The sequence below is a fragment of the Lutjanus erythropterus genome, chromosome 14, assembly GCF_056507025.1.
Source record: "Lutjanus erythropterus isolate fLutEry1 chromosome 14, fLutEry1.hap2, whole genome shotgun sequence".
Lineage (NCBI taxonomy): Eukaryota > Metazoa > Chordata > Actinopteri > Lutjaniformes > Lutjanidae > Lutjanus > Lutjanus erythropterus.
This window is the reverse complement of record NC_139330.1, coordinates 14,172,161-14,195,214: the sequence shown is the minus strand read 5'-3', so window position 1 is coordinate 14,195,214 and position 23,054 is coordinate 14,172,161. Positions and strand designations below refer to the sequence as shown.

The window sequence follows — 23,054 nt, the reverse complement described above, 5'->3', positions numbered from 1 at the left end:
CGCCCAGGGCATCTATCCACTTTATTTCTCAGTCACAAGGAAATGCTTCTCTTTTAAGTTGCTGTCAACACCAGTAATGAGAATGTTTTGGATTATGTGGGTGGAAATCTGATGCTTGTGATCACCGTGTGCTACATTTTAGTGAATATTTGACCAGTTTCATAACAGAGCATACAGTGGTGAGGGCTACCCAAACTCATTTTCCTTGGTAACACCTGAGGGTTTGACTATTATGTGGAACAATCACTGCCATCTCATGAGGTCCTTACTTGAAACATTGTTCATTACTCCAGTAGTCTGCTCAGCTCATATAAGCCGTATTACACTGTATTTGTTGATTTGTTATTTGTTTATGTCTCTTCATTGGTAAAATTAATATCATGAGCTGATCTGAGTTGTGATAAAAGTTACGGGTGGGCCACAGAAGATTTTCAGAAGCATTATTAAGTTTGGGAATGGCTGCTCTACACATTTTTAATGATAGCGACACTGGAGACGGTCTTTTAATCTGATATCTGTGGTGATGTCAGGTCATATGAAAGCCTCATGAATGCAGACACTTGTTCCAATCTGAGGAATTTACAGTAGGCTGAGTGAACTTAACAGTGATTAAACGTTTTACTTTAGCTGGCGATAGGGACCAGATGTTAAGAGACAACAGCAGACAAAACAATGGAGGCCACAAAAGACCAATAGCAGCTTATTAAACATCTATGAATGATGCTGATTTCCCCTCACTTGAGCTTGGTCCACTTGTAAGCTCCAGTAGTGAGTGTGAAGGCTCCAATCTCCAGCTGCTGGATGTGCATGGCCAGGATGTGCACTGACGGCAGCGTGGGCCTCCTCCTCATGTGTTCTCCTCCCATCAGACACAGGTCGTCACTCTTCAGAAACACCTGAGGGGAGAACAATTAACCCGCATGATAAATAAATTAGTTTTACTGGAATAGGAAATGTAAAAAAAAAAAAAAAAATCCAATTAAGCCAAAGTCTCAGGTGCTTGACGCAGTAATAAGTGTGTCCAATGTAGCAGTGCAATATGATTGAAAGACTCTTACAGGATTTTCAACAAATTGAACCTCTTTACATTTCAAAACCAGGAGAGCATACAACTGTTTGAATCATTTAAAGTTGATAAGAGAGCAGTAAACACTGTTTGGTGCATCAGGTTCTTTTGAAGGAAACTTCCAGAAGCAGAGGCAGCTGTAAGCCTTCAGCACACAGGCGAGTTGCTTGAAGCTGTTTTTCTATTGATTTGTTTGCCCTGCAGCCCAGTTTCACAATATGTGACCAGCCTAGCCTTCAGTTACAAACAACATACTTGTGGGCTTGCTCAAACACACCAACACACACAAACACACATACACACCTGCACGGCTCGTAGCTCCTCCAGGATCTCACACACCTTGGAAGACAGATGTTTCCAAGCCTGTTGGCAAGAGAGGAGGAAGTTTTATTTAGTAGCTCCAAAATGAAGACTAATTATACTGTGACTTCGGTGCAACACAAGAGTCAATGAATATAACCCGCCTTCAGATGGAAATATGGAAATTTCTTATATTTTTTCAATACTGGTGTCTTTTAATCGTGTTTTTTTTTTAATTACTCCTATTCATGGGACACATTCCTCCTCACTGCGCTCACACTTTCTCCATCTTATCTGAATGCATTAATGCTAATTTATCGTTTGTGAAACTAATTAAACACGGACCAATTCTATCACAGCTGAAGAAAACATTTAGCTTGAGGGCATCTGACTTATTACAGAAACTCAGGATTTGTGCGAAGAGGAATTTATGAGATGGAGCCTTACTGGTAATTGCCTGACAATCACGTTCTCCAGACCTCCGAGCACCTGCATGGCTGTGGCGAAGTTCCTTGATTCGTAGCAGTGTTTTCCTATCCACAGATACTTGGTCAGCAAAGCAACTTGTGTCTGCAAGAGAAGAGAGTGTGAAATGAAAAAAAAAAAAAAAGGAAAAAAATGCTAAACAAGGCAAAATGCAAATGCTCCAGTGGGCTGCTTTTCCTCGGAGCAGCAGAGGCTGCATAATGAAGTAGTAGGTCCCCTGGAAAAATAAGAAAATTACTATATGTTGTCAGTGCTATAGATGCGTTGTGCACTGTTTAATGCAAATGTGCTCAGCCATGTGGATGCAGGTACAAACATAGTTGACATGTTAAAACGAAATTAAATGAAATGCTTATCAGGAGTTGTAGGTAAAGTTTAAGCACTGAAGCGACTTTTGAAGTGACATTAATTTCAAGTTTAAGCCCTGTAAGCAGCTGAATTGTTGTAAGCACTGAAAGGAGCTGACGTGTAGCAGATGAAATATCATTTAAAGGACCAGTGTAGGATTTAGTGGCATCCAGAGACAGTTTAAAGGAGCAATATGTAACAAATATCCATCCAAAAATGAGTACAGCAGTTCAAATAGCGAATTGGAGCCATACACGGCATATTAAATAGGTTGAAATTCTATTTAATATACGATCTATGGTTGAAGCAAGTTGTTTTCCACCACCCCCTCCTCCCCAGTGTCAAGGAAGGTCAGGCATGCTGCAGGAACACTGCAGGAGCCCAAGATGAGCACAACATTATAATTTGACAATAACAAGCGATGATGAATGGATACCATCCCCCTAGTCGCAAAAAGTAGTGTCAACTTTGTCAGTTATTTTTAATTTAGCCATAGTGCTGTGTCCTTGTTAATTTAAAAAAATGTTTAGTCAGCCTCATTTTAATGGGCATTTTAATCTTATCATAGTCAAAGATAACTATAACTACTTTTTAAAGTAACTGCTGAAATTTTAGTCTTTTTTAGTCATCAAATTATATTACATTTCAGACAGTCTAGCCAAGACAATATTTTTGTCATTTTACTCAAATCTATTTGACATAAGATTTTACCTCATGATATGTGAAAAACACAAGTTGACTGATCCATAACACAGCCCACATAAATTAACACCACCGCCTCACTAGTTGGTTTAATTTAGTAAACCTAACATTTTGTCAACTTACCCTACTTTCTTTCTGGTGAAAATTCATGTGTCTCGTTTATGGTATTCTTGTACCTGTCCTGTTGTTATTTTTATATTGTATATTTGTATGTTGTTATATTTATTGTCATGGAGTTTCTCAGCTTTTTGTACAACACAAATGACAGCTTATGAAGCCTCAAGACGAACACTGAATAAAAAACTGTTGTCACTTTTAGACTCATGTCTTCTTATTCCTAACTGTTTAGGTCAATTGAGACTAAAGAATCAACAGAAGACACATTTGGAGAAAGTCTGAGACTAACATGAAAGTTGATGTCTGATGAGAAATCACAGCTCAGGCTGCGACAGTTACTTCCAGCTGACCCTGTTACTTTAATGAGTTAACGTCTCCTCTCACCTTGACGGAGTCACAGATGACTATTTCAGCAGAGATCCAGTTAGAGACACTGTCAGCATATGTGAGCAACTGCTGCAGGTGGCTGTCTGATGGCGTCCCCTCACATGCAAGAAGACTGCTGCCCTCTGCTGGTGGGACATGCTGAGACACATTCCTGGTGGGGGGGAATCATGGTTTTAGTCACTTATCAAGCAAAAATACCAAACACTCACTGTGGAGTGTGCGTCCTTTCTCTTTTTTATGCATTTGGGTTTTGAAGTGTTGGTTGGAAAAACAGCAGCACTGTCACTTTAGGCTCCAGAGAATTGTAATAGTTTTTTTTTTTACACATTTCTTATTTAACTAAATGACATTTTTCACACATTCTTCTATGATACTAATTACAGAATTCACACATTAAAGAGGATATACAGTGCACACATCTGGGGTCAGATATCAGATTAGCCTGTTCATTATTCATTTTACAGGCACAGACTCATTCAAGAATAAAACATTAACAACACTGTTTGTTTTTAAAGATTGAATGTGTGGGCAGATGACATTTCTTCACATTAGCAAGTGAGGACTAAAAGAGTAACTCTCATTTAGTGAAGAATGACTCACATAAACAAATTAATGTTCTGAGCTGCACCACGAGATTAGAGATGCTATTAAAAGGTTTTCCACAACCAAGTGACCTGCATCATTTATGGTTGAATTCAAGTGCTGTTCTTACTACATGTGCAGATTATCCTAGTGACATAAAGTAAACAAAAGATTTTCTTCCAGCACTTGGCACCATTCTGACAGGCTGGTGCAGAACAAATCACAACAGCCTTAGTTTACATGCATCGCTCCTCACCTGAGGCATTATTGTTAAATGTTAAAAGTTCATATTTAAATACATATTTACCAGAGTCAGTCAGTGGAGAAACATATAGAATGCAGATGCTTCTATACGGGACACAAACGCTCCAGAAGATTAAATCTATTCTAAAGAGCACTAAAGCTGGTCTGCTGCAAAGCTCAAGGTAGAACAACACCCCACTGGTGAACTTCCTGTTGTTTAATCAATCAATTTTTAATCCCAGACATGTCCTGAACAGTGAAAACAGATTGTTACCATCAAACCAGAGATACAGGGTCCCACAATTTCATAAGGTTAGACTGAAAAAATCTTTTGTGAATCAGTCAACATTAAAATTAAATGTGGAGCTCAATCCCAGATCGAATGTCTATAAAAGGGCTTTGAATGTCATCTCTTGTGTTTATATAAATGTAAAGTGTGCTGTCTTGTCTTATTTTTTGTGATTGTAATGTCATGTTAAATGTTTCTTGTCCTCATGTTTGTTATCTACGATGTTGCAACGGTGCTACTATGACACAAGACAAATTTCAGACCTGTTCTGATGATGAAAGTATCGATTTTTATTTTGATATGTCACCAATTTGTATGTAACAGAAGTAAAAACAGTGGAAAGCTGTGATATTTGACTCACTTGTTTGGAGCAGACACTTTGTCTCTGACTCCTCGGATTCTGGAGTTGAGGAAATGAACTGGATGACATCCCTGGAACAGTTCCTGCGTTACAAGAGGAATAAACTCAATGTTAGATCAGTAGCTGACTGAATGAATCTAGGTTGTACTATGCATTCATGAAGGTATATCTCCCTCTAGTGTTAAAAAGAGATAACAACAACTTGAGTGCAAAGCGGGGGGAGTGGTCTGTGCAGTATGTGTGTGTACCTGCTGCAGGAGGGTGAGCTGCTGGGATATGTGCTGCGCGCTGTATTCATTCTGGCTGAAGGGGAGTCGGTCCTCATTATGAAGGCAGACGTTGGAGAGATCATCCAGCATGGTGCCATAACAAGGCACAGGCAGGGCCGCGGCGATGGAGAAGGCCTTGTCTTTAGGCAGGGCCACGGAGGGCTCCACTACTCTGGAGAATCTCCACTGAGGAGTCGGGAAAGACGTGACAAAGGAGGATACATGCTCTGAATTATGTCAACACACTGACAATAACACAGATTAAAGATGCTGTTTAGTATTTCATGCAGGAGTCTCTTGTTCAACAGCAGGTACAGCAGAATCAATCAATCAGATTTATACGGGGTTCCTACACATTTTCCATTTCAAAATTACATACCTCTCCAGACTCAAATAGATTTTTCAGACCATATTTGACATCTGATGTCAATCATCTGTTATCTGTTAGATGTTCATTATGTGAATTATTGGTTTTAAAATTGAACTGTTATATTCTGACTTTGTATGCTATGATGTTACAAATTAATTGCCAGTCAGTTGGAGATGGAGTTCGCATCTAGCTTTCTTTTTCCATTTGAAATCATTAGCTGCCCAGGTTTTCTATCAAGCCAGCCCTCTGAGAACCTGCATTGACCCACTGCGGCACTCCTGTGCAGAAAGTTGGATGACATTTCACAGTTAAACATCTCTGTCTGTTGTTCCCCCAATATTTTTCAGTCTCTTTTATAAATATGAACCAAAAATGAGTTGGAAAAAAGTCAAATGATTTTGTTTTCACGGTGTCTGTAGAGCCTTCCATGGAAGCAAAGATTAACATAAAGGTATGGTTTGCTTACGCAGAAAAGATAATATCGCTGCATAACTCATAAATATTCAGATAAGTGTAATATTTAGTTATTTATAATGCTCTGTACAGTATATATGCAATTCAAAGATATGTATGTATAAGTTAAAAGACACTTGGGACAGAGCTGTGTTGTAGACTGTGATGTACACACATAGAGGAAGCAAGGAAACAAATATGTTCCCATACTTTTTCTTTTTCCATACTTATCCAGATCTGGAAATTCTGTAATTTTTTTTTTCATACTGTGTAGAAATCTTGTTTATATCTAAAAAAAACATCACTGCTCAACATTGCTCTTTAAGAGAAAGTCTGAAAGGCTGCAGCAGATCTTCTCTAAATAAAAACCAAGTAGACTTTGCATACGTGCCCACATTAAATTTAGCTGCCGGGTATGGATTTTGGCAGCAAAGTCTTTGCATGTTTGTTGTCCCCAACAGAAGAAAAAGTGCAGTCCAGAAATTCTTGGACTCATCAACAAGGAGAGCACCTGCTGGTTTTAATACAGTTTCTAGCACTACAGAAAAGAGTTATTGTTTCTAAATGACTCAGATGAGGGTATTTACAAACTCTAAACAATGTATGACTTCTTGTCACCGATTTACACTGACCTTTTTTGAAAGATCCTCAGTAGACAAATGCACACCCGAAGAATCATCTTCATCCTCAAAGCTGCTCAGGCTTCCTCTTCCTTGGCTCAAAGTGGTAGATGGGGGGCCATGAAGAGCAGTGAGAAGGGCCTCGCCTCGGTTGTCTACAGGAATCACCTGTGGAAAAACAAAATGAGACAAATGCAGACAGGGTTCCTACTCATTTTCCAAAGCTTCCAAATTGAGCTTTTCCAGCACCAGCAACACAACAAAGGTTCACGTTTCAAAATGTGCCACCTGCCTGTAAACAGACTTGGCATGCTATACAACCTGGCTGAGCAAATACCCAACTTACCTTATTTCTTTCTCTGAAAGCAAACTATTCAGGCAGATTCATTATGAAAGTAATTTCAAGCACTTTCAAACACTTTAACCAAAATCCAAGCACTTTCAAAATCTTAAAAACACTACATTAAAAGCACAAATACGAAACCTGCACAGAATGTAGGCAGTGCACATTTAAAGAACCGCATCTTAAAGAAAAAGCTTGTTTTTAATGATGCCTTTTGCTAAGCTGTCTTATAATAAGATGCTGCACTGGTGATTTGAGTTATATGCTTCATGAAATATTTTACGTTTGCTCTTCTCAATACCCAGCGTCTGATGGTCCTTTCACCTGTAAAAATATGCTTTCACACAGGAGGTTTGATGCCTCTGGCTGCAGGAGAATTGATTAGAATGACCTGAGGATGAAGTGTGTAGGTAGGAAGATCAATTTCAGCTCAGATTTCAGACAGAAAATTACAGGGTAAAGTAACAGTACAGCCATTTGACTGACAAGCCATCTTTGTAGAGCAAAAAGTGTGTTTGTGTGGTTACCTCAGTATTAAGGAAGTTTTCTACCATATCCACAAGGCTGGATTTAGGTGTGAAGTCTACCCGTCCACAGTCTGTTATCCAGATGTGGAGCACGTCCAAACTGCGATGGAAGATCTTTTCACTGTCTCCTGACATATCTGGACCTTGTCTGACGAGGAAACCAAATATAATCATCACACAATCAGTGCAAGATGTTTCATGCTGTGCGCCAAATGTTTTGCAGTTTACAGGAGAGGCTGGATCAGAGATCCCCATGGGTTTTCTGCCCTGTACTGTCCATAGCTGTTTCCCTATGTAATCATGAGCTACTAACTTGACAGTACCTTGCAGCACTGATGAATTTATCCATTATGAACTGCAGTAATTGCTCAGGAGTGCAGAGGAAGCGATAGGTATACAGGAACTGTTGGATGTAGCCCTCCGCAGCAGCATTTCTGTGATGAAAGGGAGCATAGTGACACTGAGTAGTTCAGATACCAACACAGTTTAATAAAGCTTTTCAGTGAAATGTATTATTAAACACTGCACTGCAAATTCAAGAATATATGCAACCTGTGACAACATATGATTAATGGAGAATCGTCTTTTTTATCCATTTCCCTATCCTGGTCAACCTAAATGTTCTCTTTCTTTATCTCTAAATGTAGTAATTGAAGCGGTTCAGCATACTTGACAAAGTTGACGTACTTTTTGCAATTTTTGAGTTGTATTTTCATGGTTGAATGCACTTATTGTGATTCACTTCATGCGTCAGCTAAATAGCTGTGATGTAATACTGAACCCTCCTGGCGGACCTTCAAAGCTCTCTCAGAGCACGTGGGAGATGTAATAAAGGAGATAGGACTGGGGCATCCTTGCTATGTGCTCTGAATGACTTTAAAAGGCCCCTTTCAGTGCGAGGGAGCAGTCGCATCATGTAAAAAATAATATTGTGAGTGGTAATGAGTCTCATGTGAGCTGCCAGACAAATGGTAAAGGTTGAGTTTCAGAACCAAGCAGAAGTTCTTAACAAAAAAGAAAAAACAACAACATGATATAAATACTATTTTCTTCATTTAAATAAATCCAAATCACAGCAAATGATAAATTATGATTAAACTGGTCATGCTTTCCATAATAATGTTAGCATACATAACTATATGTACATGTGTATATGTATATGTATGTGTGACTGAAATGCTAATACATTAAGTTGTTAAACACGCCTGCTCAATGCCTTTAGACATAATAAAACCACTTCACCTTGAGGCAGTGGAATTTAAAAGTGGCAAAAACATTCATTGACTGTGTCCCTGTTTCTCTGATTGCTGTTGCCGTTCCCCATGGCAACAGACACGAACCAGATGCTTAAATGTCAGACTTCGCTGCAGCAGTGATGGTGTCATTGTTTACAGGGCACATTGGAATTAGGGAAGGCTTCAAATGTCACCGATGTTTCAACAAGATAATAACCAACAGCACGACTAGTCTTAACTCCTCCTTAATATTGGTATCGCATCTGCACAAAAAATCCCATATTAGTCCAGCACTAATGAGGATGGCAATGTTCTATATTTTTTTCTTATATTTAAATTACACTAGCAGCCTGACATCTTATTCCTCTGTGCCATTGAACTCGTTTTCCAAACATGATTGCACTGGGTAACATGTTTATTTACTACCATGAACACACACACTGTAGTTTATTCAGTCATTCCCACACACCCATGATGTAAATACCCATAACAGCAAATGTATATTATTTTGCACAGTAGACAATTTAGGGGGTGGGGGTGGCGACTGGTGACTGAGTAATATCTCCTCTAGATCCGAGACAAATCTGACAGAAAGGCAGGACTAAAAGGAATAGGTGCAAATACAAAGCCGTCTGCTATTTCAGCACCACAGACAGCGACAGTGACTCATCAATACACAGCAGTTAGGCTACTGATGTTTCAGAGCCATGGTCAGGTGCATAGATTCTACATTACACATACTTCAGTTAGATAAAGGATCAATGAGTCAGGCAGGTTACACTGGCATCCCCTTCCCAAATTCCTCAAAAAACATGTCTGCTGTGCCGACAACTGCGTTAATGATCTTCAGTTTCTTGGTGTATTTTGATCATTTTCTGACCCAAGGTATAATGAAATGCATTTGTTGGACAGATCAAAAGCAGCAGGCAAGTTAAATAATAGAACAAAGAAAACTGATCACGCAGGCTGCACAACACGTAGAGACATTATCACAATTAATATGACCTCGTGTCTCGACTGAAGAAAAGCAATGGCTAGCACATTTCTAATTTAAAACCTCATCAATAATACCTGGCATAGAGGTAAGCCATGAGGCCCAGAGGAGACCCAGCTTGAAGAGTGCTCTTCCCTTTGCTGGTACCAAAGCTCAGGACAGACAGGTCCTCCGAGGACTGAAGGTCCGAAGAGTCAGGTCCACAGACGGCCAAAGCCGGCAGTAATGAAACCTCTAAACCCCACTGCTCCACGCTCAAAAGCTGCAGAAACACAACAAGTCGTATCAAAGGACAGAAGTTGTTAGTAAGTGAATGAGGAACAGTAGTGTTGGGAATTGTAGAGGTTTGTCAGTACCTCCAGGTATTTCTTCACAGAATCCAAGAAGACCACTTTGGACCTGAGTTCTTCAAACTGGGTCTTGAGTTTGGACAGCATCAGTTTGCTCTCAGAACCTTTGGGATACAAACACTGTCTGAGAGATCATACTAGAAGCTACATGAGGGGTCAACGTTAATGTTTTTGTTTCACTTGTGGGTCACAAACCTACTTGCCTGAAATCAGTTCTTACGAGCGGGCGATCCTTTCTACTGAGCCCTGTTCAGATTCAATTTGTATACACTAGCAGTGTTAAATGGCAAACCAACCTTTGTTTTTCCTCTCTTGTTGAATTAACTTCTGGTAGAAATTTCTTGTTTTCTTTAGATTCCTTGTTTCAATCATCAGCTGCTGCTGTAGTTCCTGTTCAAAGGAAATCACACAAAATCATACAAAAGGCCCTGAAATAACACCACATGCCTTTCACTGAAAGAAGCCTACGGGTGTTTCCAGTGTGTGTGGAGCTGTGCTTTGTTTCTTTTTTGCTCTCTTCACCGTGGCAACCAAACGCAACAGCTCTTTTGAAGTGAAAAGAGAGAGAAGTCGCAGCAGCACGGCTCTTAAGGTGTGTTATTAGCTGTTGCACAGACCCTCTGAAGGAACAGTGGTGCCATCAAAGTGTGCAAACACAAAGACTATTCATTAATATTCTTTTACAAATTATAATAACTTGCTCTGCCAAGGGCTAAGTTCAACACATTAATATTCAGATCCAGTTTGGAGAGAATAATATGCCAATTATCCTAAAGTCCCCCCACATGTTCTCGTCCTACTTAGCCCAAACCCTGACTGTGCCCCACTTCATTACAAATAGTAATATAATTCCTGCACTTATTCATAAAACCAGAGCAGGTGAGGGACTGAATGAAACTAGGAAGTGGAGCTGTCTTCAGCCAGCACTTGAATGTAACATAATACACTGATAAAAATGCAGACAGAATGGAAATGAAAACACTGGATGAAGTTACAGCATCTGCTGCTTGTAAAAATAAAGTCATAAAAAAAGAAGAAATTATTTTAGAGGTCTTTCTGATAGCTTTAAGATTTTTTTTTTTTGCTAAAAAGCTTTGGTGTCTTTCTTCTTAAAAACATCCACTCCGTTATAGAAGATCATCTTTAGCTCTTGCTTTTTTGTTAGTGTAACAGAATGTGATAAATAAGTGAACCACTTCATGCAGTGTATCTGTTCAAACACATGGTGTTAAGGTCAAATATGACTCACTGGCTGTAAGCTTCACAGGTCTACTTACCTGTGTTTTCACATCCAGACATGGAGATCCCGTGTGCTGCCCCAGATTCACTGCATATTGGATCACCTCTGGACTAAAACAATCCTCTCCGAAGAAGGCTAAGGCCCAGGCTGGGCTGAAGCTGAGGCCCAGTCCCTCTGCTCTGGATCCAGACGAGAAGAGTCGCTCCGACACCAGAGAATCACTGTCCTCCATGTCCTCCGAGCAGTCTGGGCTCATCTGCTCGTAGTGGGCTCCCGTCAGGCCTTCCTCTCTCTCCGACAGAAACTCGGCTTCAGAGGGGCTTTCATCGCTGCCCCCCGCTGAATGATCTCCTCCCTCCATGACCCCTGCGTCCGAACCGTCAGTGCTCACACCTCGACCAGTAAACAGGCACAGTGGAGTAGAGAGCGTTAAGAGAAGTGAAAGAGAGAGTGACTAAATCACATGGAGAGTAAAAAAACAAACTGGATATGTGAAGAAAAAACACAAAGTGTGATCCGAGGGTGGCGCTGGGGGTATTTGTTGCTAACCCTATCACGGCTGCACAATGCATCCACTGTTTAACAGATGAGCTTCAAGGCATAAAGCTGAACTTCTTCTATTGCTATCTTTTTTATCTTGAGTACCTTGTAAGAGCCTGTTTGTAATGAAGACCCCATGTCCAGCACATTTAAATAGTCCAACAAATGCAGATACGTGCCTGTGTGTGTGTGTGTGCTTGTGAATGTTATTGGCCAGCAATGAGTACCAGCGGAAAAAAAGTCTTTAGAGTTTGTTGGCATCCCTTGGACTCTTATGAATGCGCTCCATCTTAAGAACAGCATCCAGCAGCCAGTCACAGCTCTCATGACTTCAGTCAGCAGCCAAAAAAGTGAACATATACAAACATTGCAGATGGTTGGTTTTGTATTGGTTCTACTTATCAAAAGCAAACCCTCAGAAATCCACTAAATAATCTATTTATGTAATTTTCTTAAAGAGGAGATAATTTGTTAGTTCAAAGCCCTTTGTTTTATTGTTTCCAGTGTAGCAGTAGCAGAACGTAACTAAGTATATTTAGTGTAAGTACTTGTTCTTTACTTGAGTAGAAGTGTAAAGGAACATGAAATGGAAAATACAATTCAGAGGGACATATTGCAGTTTTTTCTGCACAATACTTACCTAATAACTACAAACTGCTGACTAGCTATTTTGAAGATTTTGACTTTATTTTACTGTGCACAAATAACACGTTACAAGCTGTACTTTGTATTAAATTAGACAAAAAATAGAAATAATGTTCTTATTATTTTTTAGAATTCCTTATTAGCCTTTATTAGAGGGCAATTAGGGACATATTACAATAGAACTGTACTGTAAATGCAAGTTAATTCACATATCTACTACTTCCCTAGCAACCAACTCCCATAGCAACCACTATCCAATCATAGACCTGGAACTAACAGCGTTGTTTGCAGACGCCTTAGCGGAGTTTCAACCATGTTTCTCTTTAGAAAATACATTCAAAATGTTCAGTCAACTACAATGTCGATCATAGATTATGGTGATATTGAAATATACACACAGCATCACCCACACTTAAATAACTTGATGCAGTTTACCACAGTGATCTATGTTTTATTAGTGGAGGTGGTTTTATAACTCACCACTGTAAACTGTATCAGACTGAGGGACGGTCTTCTCTCGGCAAGTCTTCTCTCGGCAATAGAAAGAAAGACACAGACTCTTTTTTGTTTATAAGGCATTTCTAGGCAAATAACCCTTTTACCTCACTTCTCTTTTTAAACCCAAATCAATCTGTCACTGAACATGTTCACAAGAGTTTATATCCCTTCAAACTCCTCAGGTCAGTACTGTGCTTTGTGAAGCAGCTTTTAGTTTTTTCCACCAAATAAATGGAACAAGTTACAAGAGGAAGTGAAATCACACAGGTATATTTTACTGTTTTTACTGCTGTATATCATACTTGCCAGGCATGTGTGCTAGGTATTTGTTTTATTTCACTTTTACATAATTGTATTGTCATTATTAATGTTGTTATTATAACACTTTGTATATTATTTTGGCCCATATGTATGCAAACTCATGGCACTGCTCAGTCAATTTACCATGAATGAACAATGGTTAATGACATGATCAACTTCAACATGCACTGTTCCAGATTAAACCTCCCAAAAACATATTTCAGATTCAATATTTGTTTGCTCCAAAACAAACCTACAACAGTAAAATACAACTTCGAAATTAATGCACCACTGCTAATATTACAATACATCAGTAATAATGTAATATTAAATAAAACAGGTGGCCATTCCTGCTTACTTTACATATGTAACAACTGCACGGCCCAAAATAAATACTGTAGTCCAAATAGTGAGTTGGAGCCATAGACAGCATATTAATAAGTTGAAACAGTCTATGGTTGAAACGAGTGGTTGCAAGCTGTTTAATTTATTACATTAATTATAATACAGATTTCTCCTTTAAGTACATTTTAATAATAATTCTGACACTTCAACTTATGTGACATTTTTAGTTAAACACTTTTAGTAGTGTGGTGTACTTGTTACGGAGTATTTTTATATTGTATTATTAATACTTCTGCTTAAAGGCAGAATGTGCATCATTTTACTTAAAAACAATGTATAGACTCAAATCTTTTATGACACACTTAAAGTGTGTGGTGGTTGTTGTACCTGCACACACCCTGCTTTCTACCTTTATTTCTTTATTTCTCTTTTTTTGCCATTCCTGTGACATTTTGCCAACCCAAAACATAGGTATTTGATATTCTGGATCTTTCTTGTGTGTTTACAACAGCTTGGCCAAATCCTACTGTTCTACCTTCAAGTAAAATATCTTAAAACAACAGTTATAAAACTGCTTTCAACAATGCTTTGTTACAAATAATAAAAATGAAGTTATCTTTGAGTTTCAGTTCTTAAATATCTAGATCTTATATCATATAAGATCTGAAACTCAAATTTTGCTACAGATATCATATATTTTGTATTTTGCTGACTATCTTCTCTACAGTGAGCAAATCTGCTGCTGGCTCAAATCTTAAAATGCTTGTCAGTAAACAACCAAACAAATATAACTGCATTTCCTCATAAAAATCCTTATTATAAACTGTAACTTAAGTAGGTTTGATCTCTGTCAAAACAAGTCCATCTCCTACCTTGACAGACAGAGTCTTCACTCTCCTCCTGTTTTAACTGAAAATCTTGGAGCGCAGCCTCATTTTCTTGATGACAGGATCGGGCCTCGGTTCCTTCCCAGGAATCCACAGCAGCAGGACTGGACGTGTGAATGTTTCCATTCAGGTCGAGACAACCATGCAGGCAAACTTCCCTCTTCCCTCTCCAGACAGTGGCTATCAAGGGTTGGGTAAGGGCTGCCCTTTTCACAGCCTTTGATGGAGGCTGCTCATTAGAGCCACTGCAGGAGGCGCATTAGGGGAAAGAAAACACACAGACACACACTGTGTTCAAAAAGTGACAATTAGCACTTATGTAAAGAAAAGTGCCAATCATTTGCTATTAAGTACATAATAAAAAGACAATTGGAAGAAAACAGCCAAAATAAACCAGGTCAACATCCTTCACAGATGAAGATGAATCCAGAAAACAGCGAAAAATCTTTTACAACAGTAGGGATTTACTGATTTAATGTGAAAACACAGCAGAACACAACTGCTAGCAACAAGAACCAAACAAGAAAGCCATCAAAGACTCATTTCAAACATCTTGCAGCTTGTTACTCACACATCACACACCAATCAAACCATAAAATTTAACTGCAGCCAGACAGGACACCATCCACTCCAGTACATGTCAGACTGTGAATAGACCATCTCTCAACAAAAAGGCTACAGTCCCCCATCTCTATCCTCAGAAAACAGTGGAAAAATAACCCCTCCACAGCTGTGCCCCGTGAATGAGCCCACTGCTACAAGAAGAGTGTCTGTCTGTCACTCTGCAGGGCTGTGATGTCTCCCTACCACAGCAGATTAAAGGGCCTCTCCACATATTGCCCTGAGCATAAGAGCATGGCAACGCCCGGATAAAAAGATGTCTGCGAGAGCTGACAGGCTCGTCCCTCTGCTCGCCTCTAGCTTACATTTAAATGAAGAGAGAAGCGTGAAACGTGGAATTTGTTGCCTTAATTCATGTATTCATTCGTTCTCTTAAGCCCCCCCCTCCACTCCCTCCTCAGGGCTACTTATCAGCACATCAGTAACAATGCAGAAGAGGCTTTACATGTATCTTTACCACACCTGTTACCATAGGGACCATTTAAGCTGCAGGCTGATGTTGTGTATGAAGTGTATTTTGTTCATCTTAATGCTGTGTTCGGGTGTAAAATGTGAGCATGCAGAGGAGGAGAGGTCATGTTCATTGAGGACCGGATCATTCTGCGTGCCTCTTCTGCAGAACCCACATGAGAATAAATTAAAAATCTGACTACAAGCAGCCAAATTTGGGCATCTTCCTGTTTAGACAAAAGTACTGGCTCTTTTACTGTTAGCAAGATATCCATTTTAAATCGGGGTAATTATTCTGACACCAAAGATAATCTCTTTAATACATAATGTAGGATAATTGTGCTGATTCACTCCATCAGACAACCCATCCCCTGAAAAACAGTTATTTATTTTAAGGATTAAAAACTGATGCATGAATCAGAATCTAAACTGTTCTGTGGATGATTCCTGATTGATGAGATGGTCACTATTCAAAACCACTTCCTACAGAACTGAACTACTACAGTACTAACACTCAGATGCAAACATCCACATGTTACTGCGAGCGTACAGCTAAATTAAAGAGAGCAGTGGACCAAAACAACAAGCCGTGCCACTGGCTTCATTAACTACAATACCTTGGAGCTGTCCAGTTTTATTTCTGACCTTTCATCTCGGTCAGTTTAAAGGGAAAGATAGACACAAGTGTTTGAAGTCCTACTCACTGTGTGGATGAACTGTAGTTAACCAGGCAGTGCAATACAGCCAGCAAGTCGTCTTCCCAGTACAGATCACTGAACCTCTCCTTCACAACACTGGCAAACGTGTGGTACTGCAGGTCCTTCAAAGAGAAGATGTACTCCCCTCGGAAAAGAGAAAAAGTCAATTTTCTATATGAATATGTCTGAACAACTGAAGAAGAAGAAGATTTACTGTATGGAGTGGGTTACTGCTTTGTTGTTTCATGCAAAAATACCTGCAGTGAAGGAACTACCTGCTGTTAAAGGAACATTATGAAGATTTGTAACATTCTTAGACAATGAGCCGTCTGTTCTCTACAACACTGCGGCCGTCTAGTTCACATCTGCTGTCCTGACGTCAATGGATACAGTGAGACTTTTAAATTAGATAAAGCTTCATCTTTTTCTCTCCACCTAGGGGCAACCTGGCAACTTAATCTGCTCTCTGAGAGGAAAACTATAATACAGATTCAACAAACACTCATAACTTCAGATAACAGTGTAAATTATCTAATTACCTGTATGTATTTGATTGCACACGCATGAGACTTGTAAATTTGCACAATTAATGCCCCAATAATACCACATATGGCTGCGCTTCCTGCCCCATATGTCAGGAAGTTGATGCTGTATTTATTCATGAAAACAGCACCAGAAAGAAAAAAAGAAGCATTTTAAGAGTTTGGAGTTTGACGTCCTGCTTTCAGAGATCCACGAAGGTCAGCAGTGGAGTTAAAAGTCCTGCTAAAGCACTGAAACGGGAAAAGCGAATGCTGTAATACTGCCCGACGGACTGTCACTGAAATCAAGAAGAAATATCTCAATGTGAAAATGACTTCAGAGGAAAAAAAAAAAAAGGACTCGCCGCAGCCCCAGCAAGGAGCGATCGATAACTGCAGCGGGAGGAGAGGGCGAAGGGGAAGTTTTCATCACGGAGATAGAAGACAGAATAAATGAGGATGTTCGCCAGAACAGAGACTTCATTAACCTGCTTGTGCAGATTTACAGCCAATACACCTGACAATAGGTATGTAATACATCACTGAATGAATGATGATAGGCTTTTTATGTAAATTTACTCGTACACACCACTTAAGAACAAATGTGTTTGCATGAGGCCCAATGTTTAGGTCAAATTAATATTTATATAATTTGTGTTGCCACCACTTGGAGTTGCAGAACCTGGTTGTTTATGATTTGTTCATTACTTTTACCAAACTACGTCAGCCTTTTATCCGTTATTTTTAGCTAACATTATTTTATCCATTGCTTTTAGCCAACTATGTCATCACTTAACCTTTTACCATGTCAACCTTTTATTCATTACTTTTAACTATTTCAACCATTATTCTGTTATTTTTAGCAAACTGTTTCTCTGCTTGCGTACTCTGAGGCAATAGCTTCCACACACTCTCAACTGCAAAATATCATGTTGAAGTGTTACAGATGACTCAGTATGTGGATATACATCTTACTTATGTTAATACTTTCTTTTTTTAATTAGTTAGCCACTCCATACATGTTCTCCCCGGCAACTACAGATGGACCCTTTGATGTTCAACTACTTCTAGTCAGGATTCACTGCAAAATGCACAGAAAATTTTACACTAAAGCTGTGTAAAGCAAATGATACTCCAGTCTAATCTAAAAATACATACCCATGGCGATGTCCTCATGTCCATTGTCCAAATACCCATCAAGAGAAAACTCTCCCTTGAGCAGGTCAATCACCTCTTGTAGGGCAGGGTGGACTTTAGGTGAGATGGACTCAGAGGGAGACCTGTTCTCACCTCGTGTTCCCACATTTGTTTGTCCGTTGTAAGGTCTGGGAACACCGTGCTCCGAGGGGCTGTCAGAAATGATGGAGGTGCCTTTGAAATAGGATGATGGTGGGCCGTAATCCTGGGGTTTAGGCCTCACAGGTACATTCAGACAGTCAGTAAATGGACCGTCAGAGTTCTCTGGAGCTGTGATTAGTCCCTGTAAAGGCTGTGGCACCAGGGAGAGATTTATATCCAACCCGAGGAGAGAGTCTGGAGCCCTAACCTGCACAGGCACTAAGGAGAGATGTCCTGTTGTGGGATCCTGACGGAAGAGGTAATTGTTGAAAACACCACAACCGTTGAGGTTAGTGGATAACGGCTGAGGAAGAGAGACTTCAAGACAGGAAATATTGGGGAGAGTAGAAGTAGAGTTGACCATCATGTTGTCACGGGAAGCTGTAGTCTCGACTGTCTGATTAACAGGAAACTCCTGTGTATGTAGATTGGGTTCAGTCTGTGGGTCCTCAGGGTGTGAAGTGAAATCAAGGCCCCTTTCCTTGATGTGTTCACTGCTTTCTGTGAATCCATCCACAGTCCTGTAAAATAAACAATCCAAATAAGTATTCTCTTTTTAAAGCTGTGCAGCATTACGTTTAGGTATTCATTTTACTGCTTAGTTATCTTTTATTTTTATTCTGTTCTTAAAGAAAGAAAAACAGTATGGGAAATATGTCCTTACTGAGATTTATATCAGGTTTATGAAATATCTACTATCTTTTCCTACACCTAACCTAAGTAGTTTTGTCACCTGAACCAAACCAAACTAACCTAACCAAACATAAAACTGAAAATAATAATAAAAAAAAACTGAGGATAATAAATCTGCTAAGTCTAAAAATAATAAGTCAGCAATAAGATTCACAAGGGAGTTGAACCTCAGTCTCCTAAGTTGAAATCCTGGGCTAACACCACCTCGGTTTACACCAAATGAGGCCTTTGTTGCTCTTTACACTACATTCCCTGATTTCCTAAAGCCTTTCTGGAAGAAATATTTACATGGGAGAAGATACACTTCAGGACTTTCTGCCAAAAAGCAGAGAAAAGAATTACATGGAAGAAGTTGGCCTGCCTTTTTTTGGCAGAAATCTTTCTTTCAAGGGCCTTTTGGCATTATGATTTCTGCTAGAAAGGGGTTTCTGTCAGACAGCTAATCTCTATTACCTCTTAGCCCACATTGGCATAGTGGTCACACACTGTATTGAAAGATCACATGATGCATTCTAGCCCTAAAAGACTTTTTCCAATGTAAGGCAACAAATTACATCACAAACACCCCAAAGTGACTCTTTGTTTAATCAGAATTTGATGCTTACAGTCAAATCCAATTTGTAAATTCTCGAAGAGCCGAATCAGTAAATTATTTCATGCTGTGTGTGTTTGTGGAGTCAGTATTTTATGGAACATCCTACCCCTCAACGCCAGCTCCAAGGTCTTGGCTCTCCTCCTCTGAGTCCCCCTCATTGGTCAGGATGATGGGGGTGAAGTGTGTGGCAGTGGAAGTGAAGGCTTCTGGGAGTAGGAGTTCCTTGTTGACTGGATAGCTGTGGGGAACAGGGCCAGGTACAGGAGCCAGTCGGCTCTCAGTGGCCATGGGCACAAAGCCTACACACAGTTACGACAATGCCAGATACAATATCAGTGATATTGTCTCATGCAATGAACACTGGTAAATTACACAAAATGTGTAAAATATAAGGAAGATCTGCTACTATGGTGTGATCACTGCTGCCATGGTCCCTTGTTCTGCTATGAATGTTGGATCTATAAGAGGTGGGGCTGGGAATTGTTCCAAAAATTATGACTGCAGTACAAATACCAGCACCCTTAAAGTGATTTTTGTTCTAGACCTGGTACAAAAAGGATCAGTTGGAGGTATTGTTTGACTGGAAAACTTTCAACATTGCTGTGTTGTTTCAATCAATACCTTAAAGGTACTGAGTACCGATACCCAGCCTTAATAAGACTTTGTTTTTCCTTCTTTATATTTGGCACATTAAATGTAAAATATACTGTACATTTCAAGGTTAACTGTATTGCATGAGGGTCATCCATACTAGAGTGAAGCTCCTACCGCTGTTGTTTTGTGCAGACTCTTCACACGAGCCGTGAGAAGTTTCAGCCGTACTCAGATCATCTGCATCACTGGATACCGGCTGAAAGAAAATTGAATTGATTCATTACAACAGAAATCCCATTTTCAATGAGACAAAACACGGCAGACACTGAGAGGATGAAGAAAAACAAACTGAAGCTTAAGGCTTAAATAACAGTCAATAAACAGAGAGATGAAGATACAAAAGTGCGACCAGATCTGGGGTGAAAAACAAAGGAAAGATTACCGGGTGAACTCTGCTGACGAGGTTGTTCCAGACAGTCTCAGCATTTGTCCCTTGACGTGACAAATAGTCGTGACAGCTCTGAAACAGATCCACAAGAAAACAAGTGTGATAACAATAGTAGAAACTTCAAACACAATCAGCAATGTCAGAATTTACTCTGCCCTCAAATAACTGAGGTGTTTGATAAAAAAAAAAAAAAAAAACAGTATGTGGAAAAGCAACAGCTACTTTAACAAAATGACTGACGGCATAATAATTCTGGTAGTTTTTAGGAGAGTCCTTGTTGACAAAATGACAAAGCACTCTAACAAACTGGATTCTCTCTATTTAAATTACAAGCATTCTTTTTCTAAAATGGTAGGGAAAGGTGCTCCTCTCTGAAGTTCTGCGCATTGATATGCAAAATCAAATTAGGCTTTATTTATAGAAAAATTTTCATACAAGTAAATGCATTTTAAAGTGCTTTCAAGAGCATAACATTAACATTAAAGACAGAAGGCACACAAAATAAAACAGAACATAAAAGTAGAAAATAAATAGAGGAAAGTATGATGATTAAGAAAGCATTTTTTTTCATAAAGGTACTTTTCAATGCAAAAGCCTTATGTTATCATTATTATTATTATTATTATTATTATTATTATTATTATTATTATTATTGAGCAGGACCTTCCTCATATAATTAAGTTCAGTTTATAAGTCTGCAGGGTTCACATCCTCTGTGCACCATAGATATACGCACCATATTCTATGGTAATCCATCAGTAGTACCAATTCAGAAACTTCTGGTAGTGGGCATGAATTAGTGATAGAAAGAGTATTTTATCTGAATAGTACTTAGAAGAGCTAAAAACACAGAACAGAGTATGAAAGATAAGAGGGGAGGCTTCTGTTCAAGCTCTGAGCCTGTTTGTTGTTAACCAGGTTTCAGTTCAAAACACACAACCCAGTTTATGTTTCGTAATAAAAAAGCAGAAATATATATCAAAGCCATTCTTACAGTCAAGCTGTTATTTGTCTTTTGTAATTTGTTTATACGGGAGTCAAACAGTTATTCGGAGCGGTGGAATCAGAAAAACAATGGAACAGTCGAAACACTATAATGGTAGATGATCCATTTCAGGCCGGTGCAGTGGAGATTTGCCAATTGCAGTGGCTTTGTGCCAAGTGAAAGAAGAGAACTGAGTATCAGGCAGCCACATGGGAAGCATGAGCTTTATTGTCTGCCAATATCAGGCAGAGAGCCTTGGCAATGATTTGTCTGATTCTTATGTAAAGTTGCCATAGAGAAAAGAAATCTGCCAACTTAAAAATGTTGGATTAAAGGAGCAACGGTAAAAGAATACTTTTTTCGCCATGATGATGGTAGGTCTCTCAATGGGCGTCCTCTTTGCCATCTCCAGGAGCAGTCTCTTCAGTTTGCGAGGCATTGCCAGTTTTTGATTAGGTGATAAACTGAACTTGGCCGTAGCCCAGAGAATCGCTGCAACCCCGTACACGCAAACCTGAGGCAATGCAGAAAAGAAGACGGGTGAAGCTGCAACCACAACATACTGTTAGTTACATAAAGTTTTAAAAATAAATTAAAGCAGTTCAGACGGGCAGACCTTCTCAGTCACAATTCCATGTTCTTGATATTCAGGAGCAAGATAAAACTCATCTCGGGATCCTGCAAAGAACACTGAAAGTCAGTTATTGAGGTCAACAAAAGCCTCCAGGCGCCGCTGCCTCATACACTTCAGTAAAAGGTGAATCTATTTTGTAAGTAAACAACTGAAGATTGGAAAAAGGAAGAGCATTACACTGCTGGGCTTGATTGCTCTACAACAGTAAAGTAACAGTAAACCAACCTATGTTTTTAGGTTTCAAGAAAAGTACTTCTCCCTCGCAGCTCACGTGCACGGTGTCCAGGCATAAATAGGCTAATGGAAAAGAGAGAAATCAGCTGCAGAGAATAATTGTGGCCAAGAAAATGCAATCTATGGAGCATAACCTCATTTTCCTCTTTCTTCTGAAAATTTCCATTTACATGCACAGCATTAATTGCAAGAGCCGGTGCCTAATCCTTCCACGTTTTATTCATATTGCTATAAGACACCACAGGTACTTTTGAACGTTTTGGTGGCCTCTCGCCATGCTATGCATATGAGTTGCAGCTAATGCAGTAGTGGGCCAATCACACGTCACAGTAAATCAAATAATGCTTATGGTGATTGGCTGCAAACAAAACCATACAAATAAAAAAAAAAACAGATGACACCTTAAAGGTACTGAGTACTGATACGCAGCCCTAGCTCTTACATATGTTGAGATCTCAATTATCCTTGCAGGAGCAGTTAATACTGAGAGATGATTTCATGCATGAAGTGGTTAAAATCACCTGGAAAGTCGATGTAGGTCTGCAGTGAGGACAGGCAGGTGTAACACAGAGCCCACAGCTCATTAACTGTCAGCCTCCGTCCACATCGAGTAAGTAATTCTCTTAGAGAGATCCACTGGATAGAAAATAAAGAACAAACACAGTTTAAAAAGGGAATAAGTTACAAACTTCAGAGCTCCAGTTGATCCCTCGGTTGGCCTAATTAACTCAAACTGAAGTAATCCC

General features: G+C 39.5%; 1 protein-coding gene across 1 annotated transcript in view; it reads right to left on the bottom strand.

The window, feature by feature from the left end:
- kndc1 (kinase non-catalytic C-lobe domain containing 1) overlaps positions 1 to 23,054 on the bottom strand; it is a 39,631-nt gene that overhangs the window by 1,021 nt on the left and 15,556 nt on the right. Inside the window, exons 8-30 of the mRNA XM_084736230.1 lie at positions 22,830 to 22,944; positions 22,300 to 22,371; positions 22,057 to 22,118; positions 21,796 to 21,954; positions 20,450 to 20,527; positions 20,182 to 20,263; positions 19,520 to 19,712; positions 17,946 to 18,646; positions 16,273 to 16,411; positions 14,483 to 14,742; positions 11,320 to 11,675; positions 10,339 to 10,432; positions 10,049 to 10,146; positions 9,770 to 9,954; positions 7,787 to 7,897; positions 7,464 to 7,611; positions 6,606 to 6,761; positions 5,130 to 5,336; positions 4,882 to 4,964; positions 3,404 to 3,557; positions 1,814 to 1,936; positions 1,370 to 1,429; positions 739 to 896 (exon numbers count right to left, since the gene is read on the bottom strand). Of these exons, the coding sequence (XP_084592356.1) occupies positions 739 to 896; positions 1,370 to 1,429; positions 1,814 to 1,936; positions 3,404 to 3,557; positions 4,882 to 4,964; positions 5,130 to 5,336; positions 6,606 to 6,761; positions 7,464 to 7,611; positions 7,787 to 7,897; positions 9,770 to 9,954; positions 10,049 to 10,146; positions 10,339 to 10,432; positions 11,320 to 11,675; positions 14,483 to 14,742; positions 16,273 to 16,411; positions 17,946 to 18,646; positions 19,520 to 19,712; positions 20,182 to 20,263; positions 20,450 to 20,527; positions 21,796 to 21,954; positions 22,057 to 22,118; positions 22,300 to 22,371; positions 22,830 to 22,944 (3,794 nt within the window). The remainder of the gene's footprint in view (positions 1 to 738; positions 897 to 1,369; positions 1,430 to 1,813; positions 1,937 to 3,403; positions 3,558 to 4,881; positions 4,965 to 5,129; positions 5,337 to 6,605; positions 6,762 to 7,463; positions 7,612 to 7,786; positions 7,898 to 9,769; positions 9,955 to 10,048; positions 10,147 to 10,338; positions 10,433 to 11,319; positions 11,676 to 14,482; positions 14,743 to 16,272; positions 16,412 to 17,945; positions 18,647 to 19,519; positions 19,713 to 20,181; positions 20,264 to 20,449; positions 20,528 to 21,795; positions 21,955 to 22,056; positions 22,119 to 22,299; positions 22,372 to 22,829; positions 22,945 to 23,054) is intronic.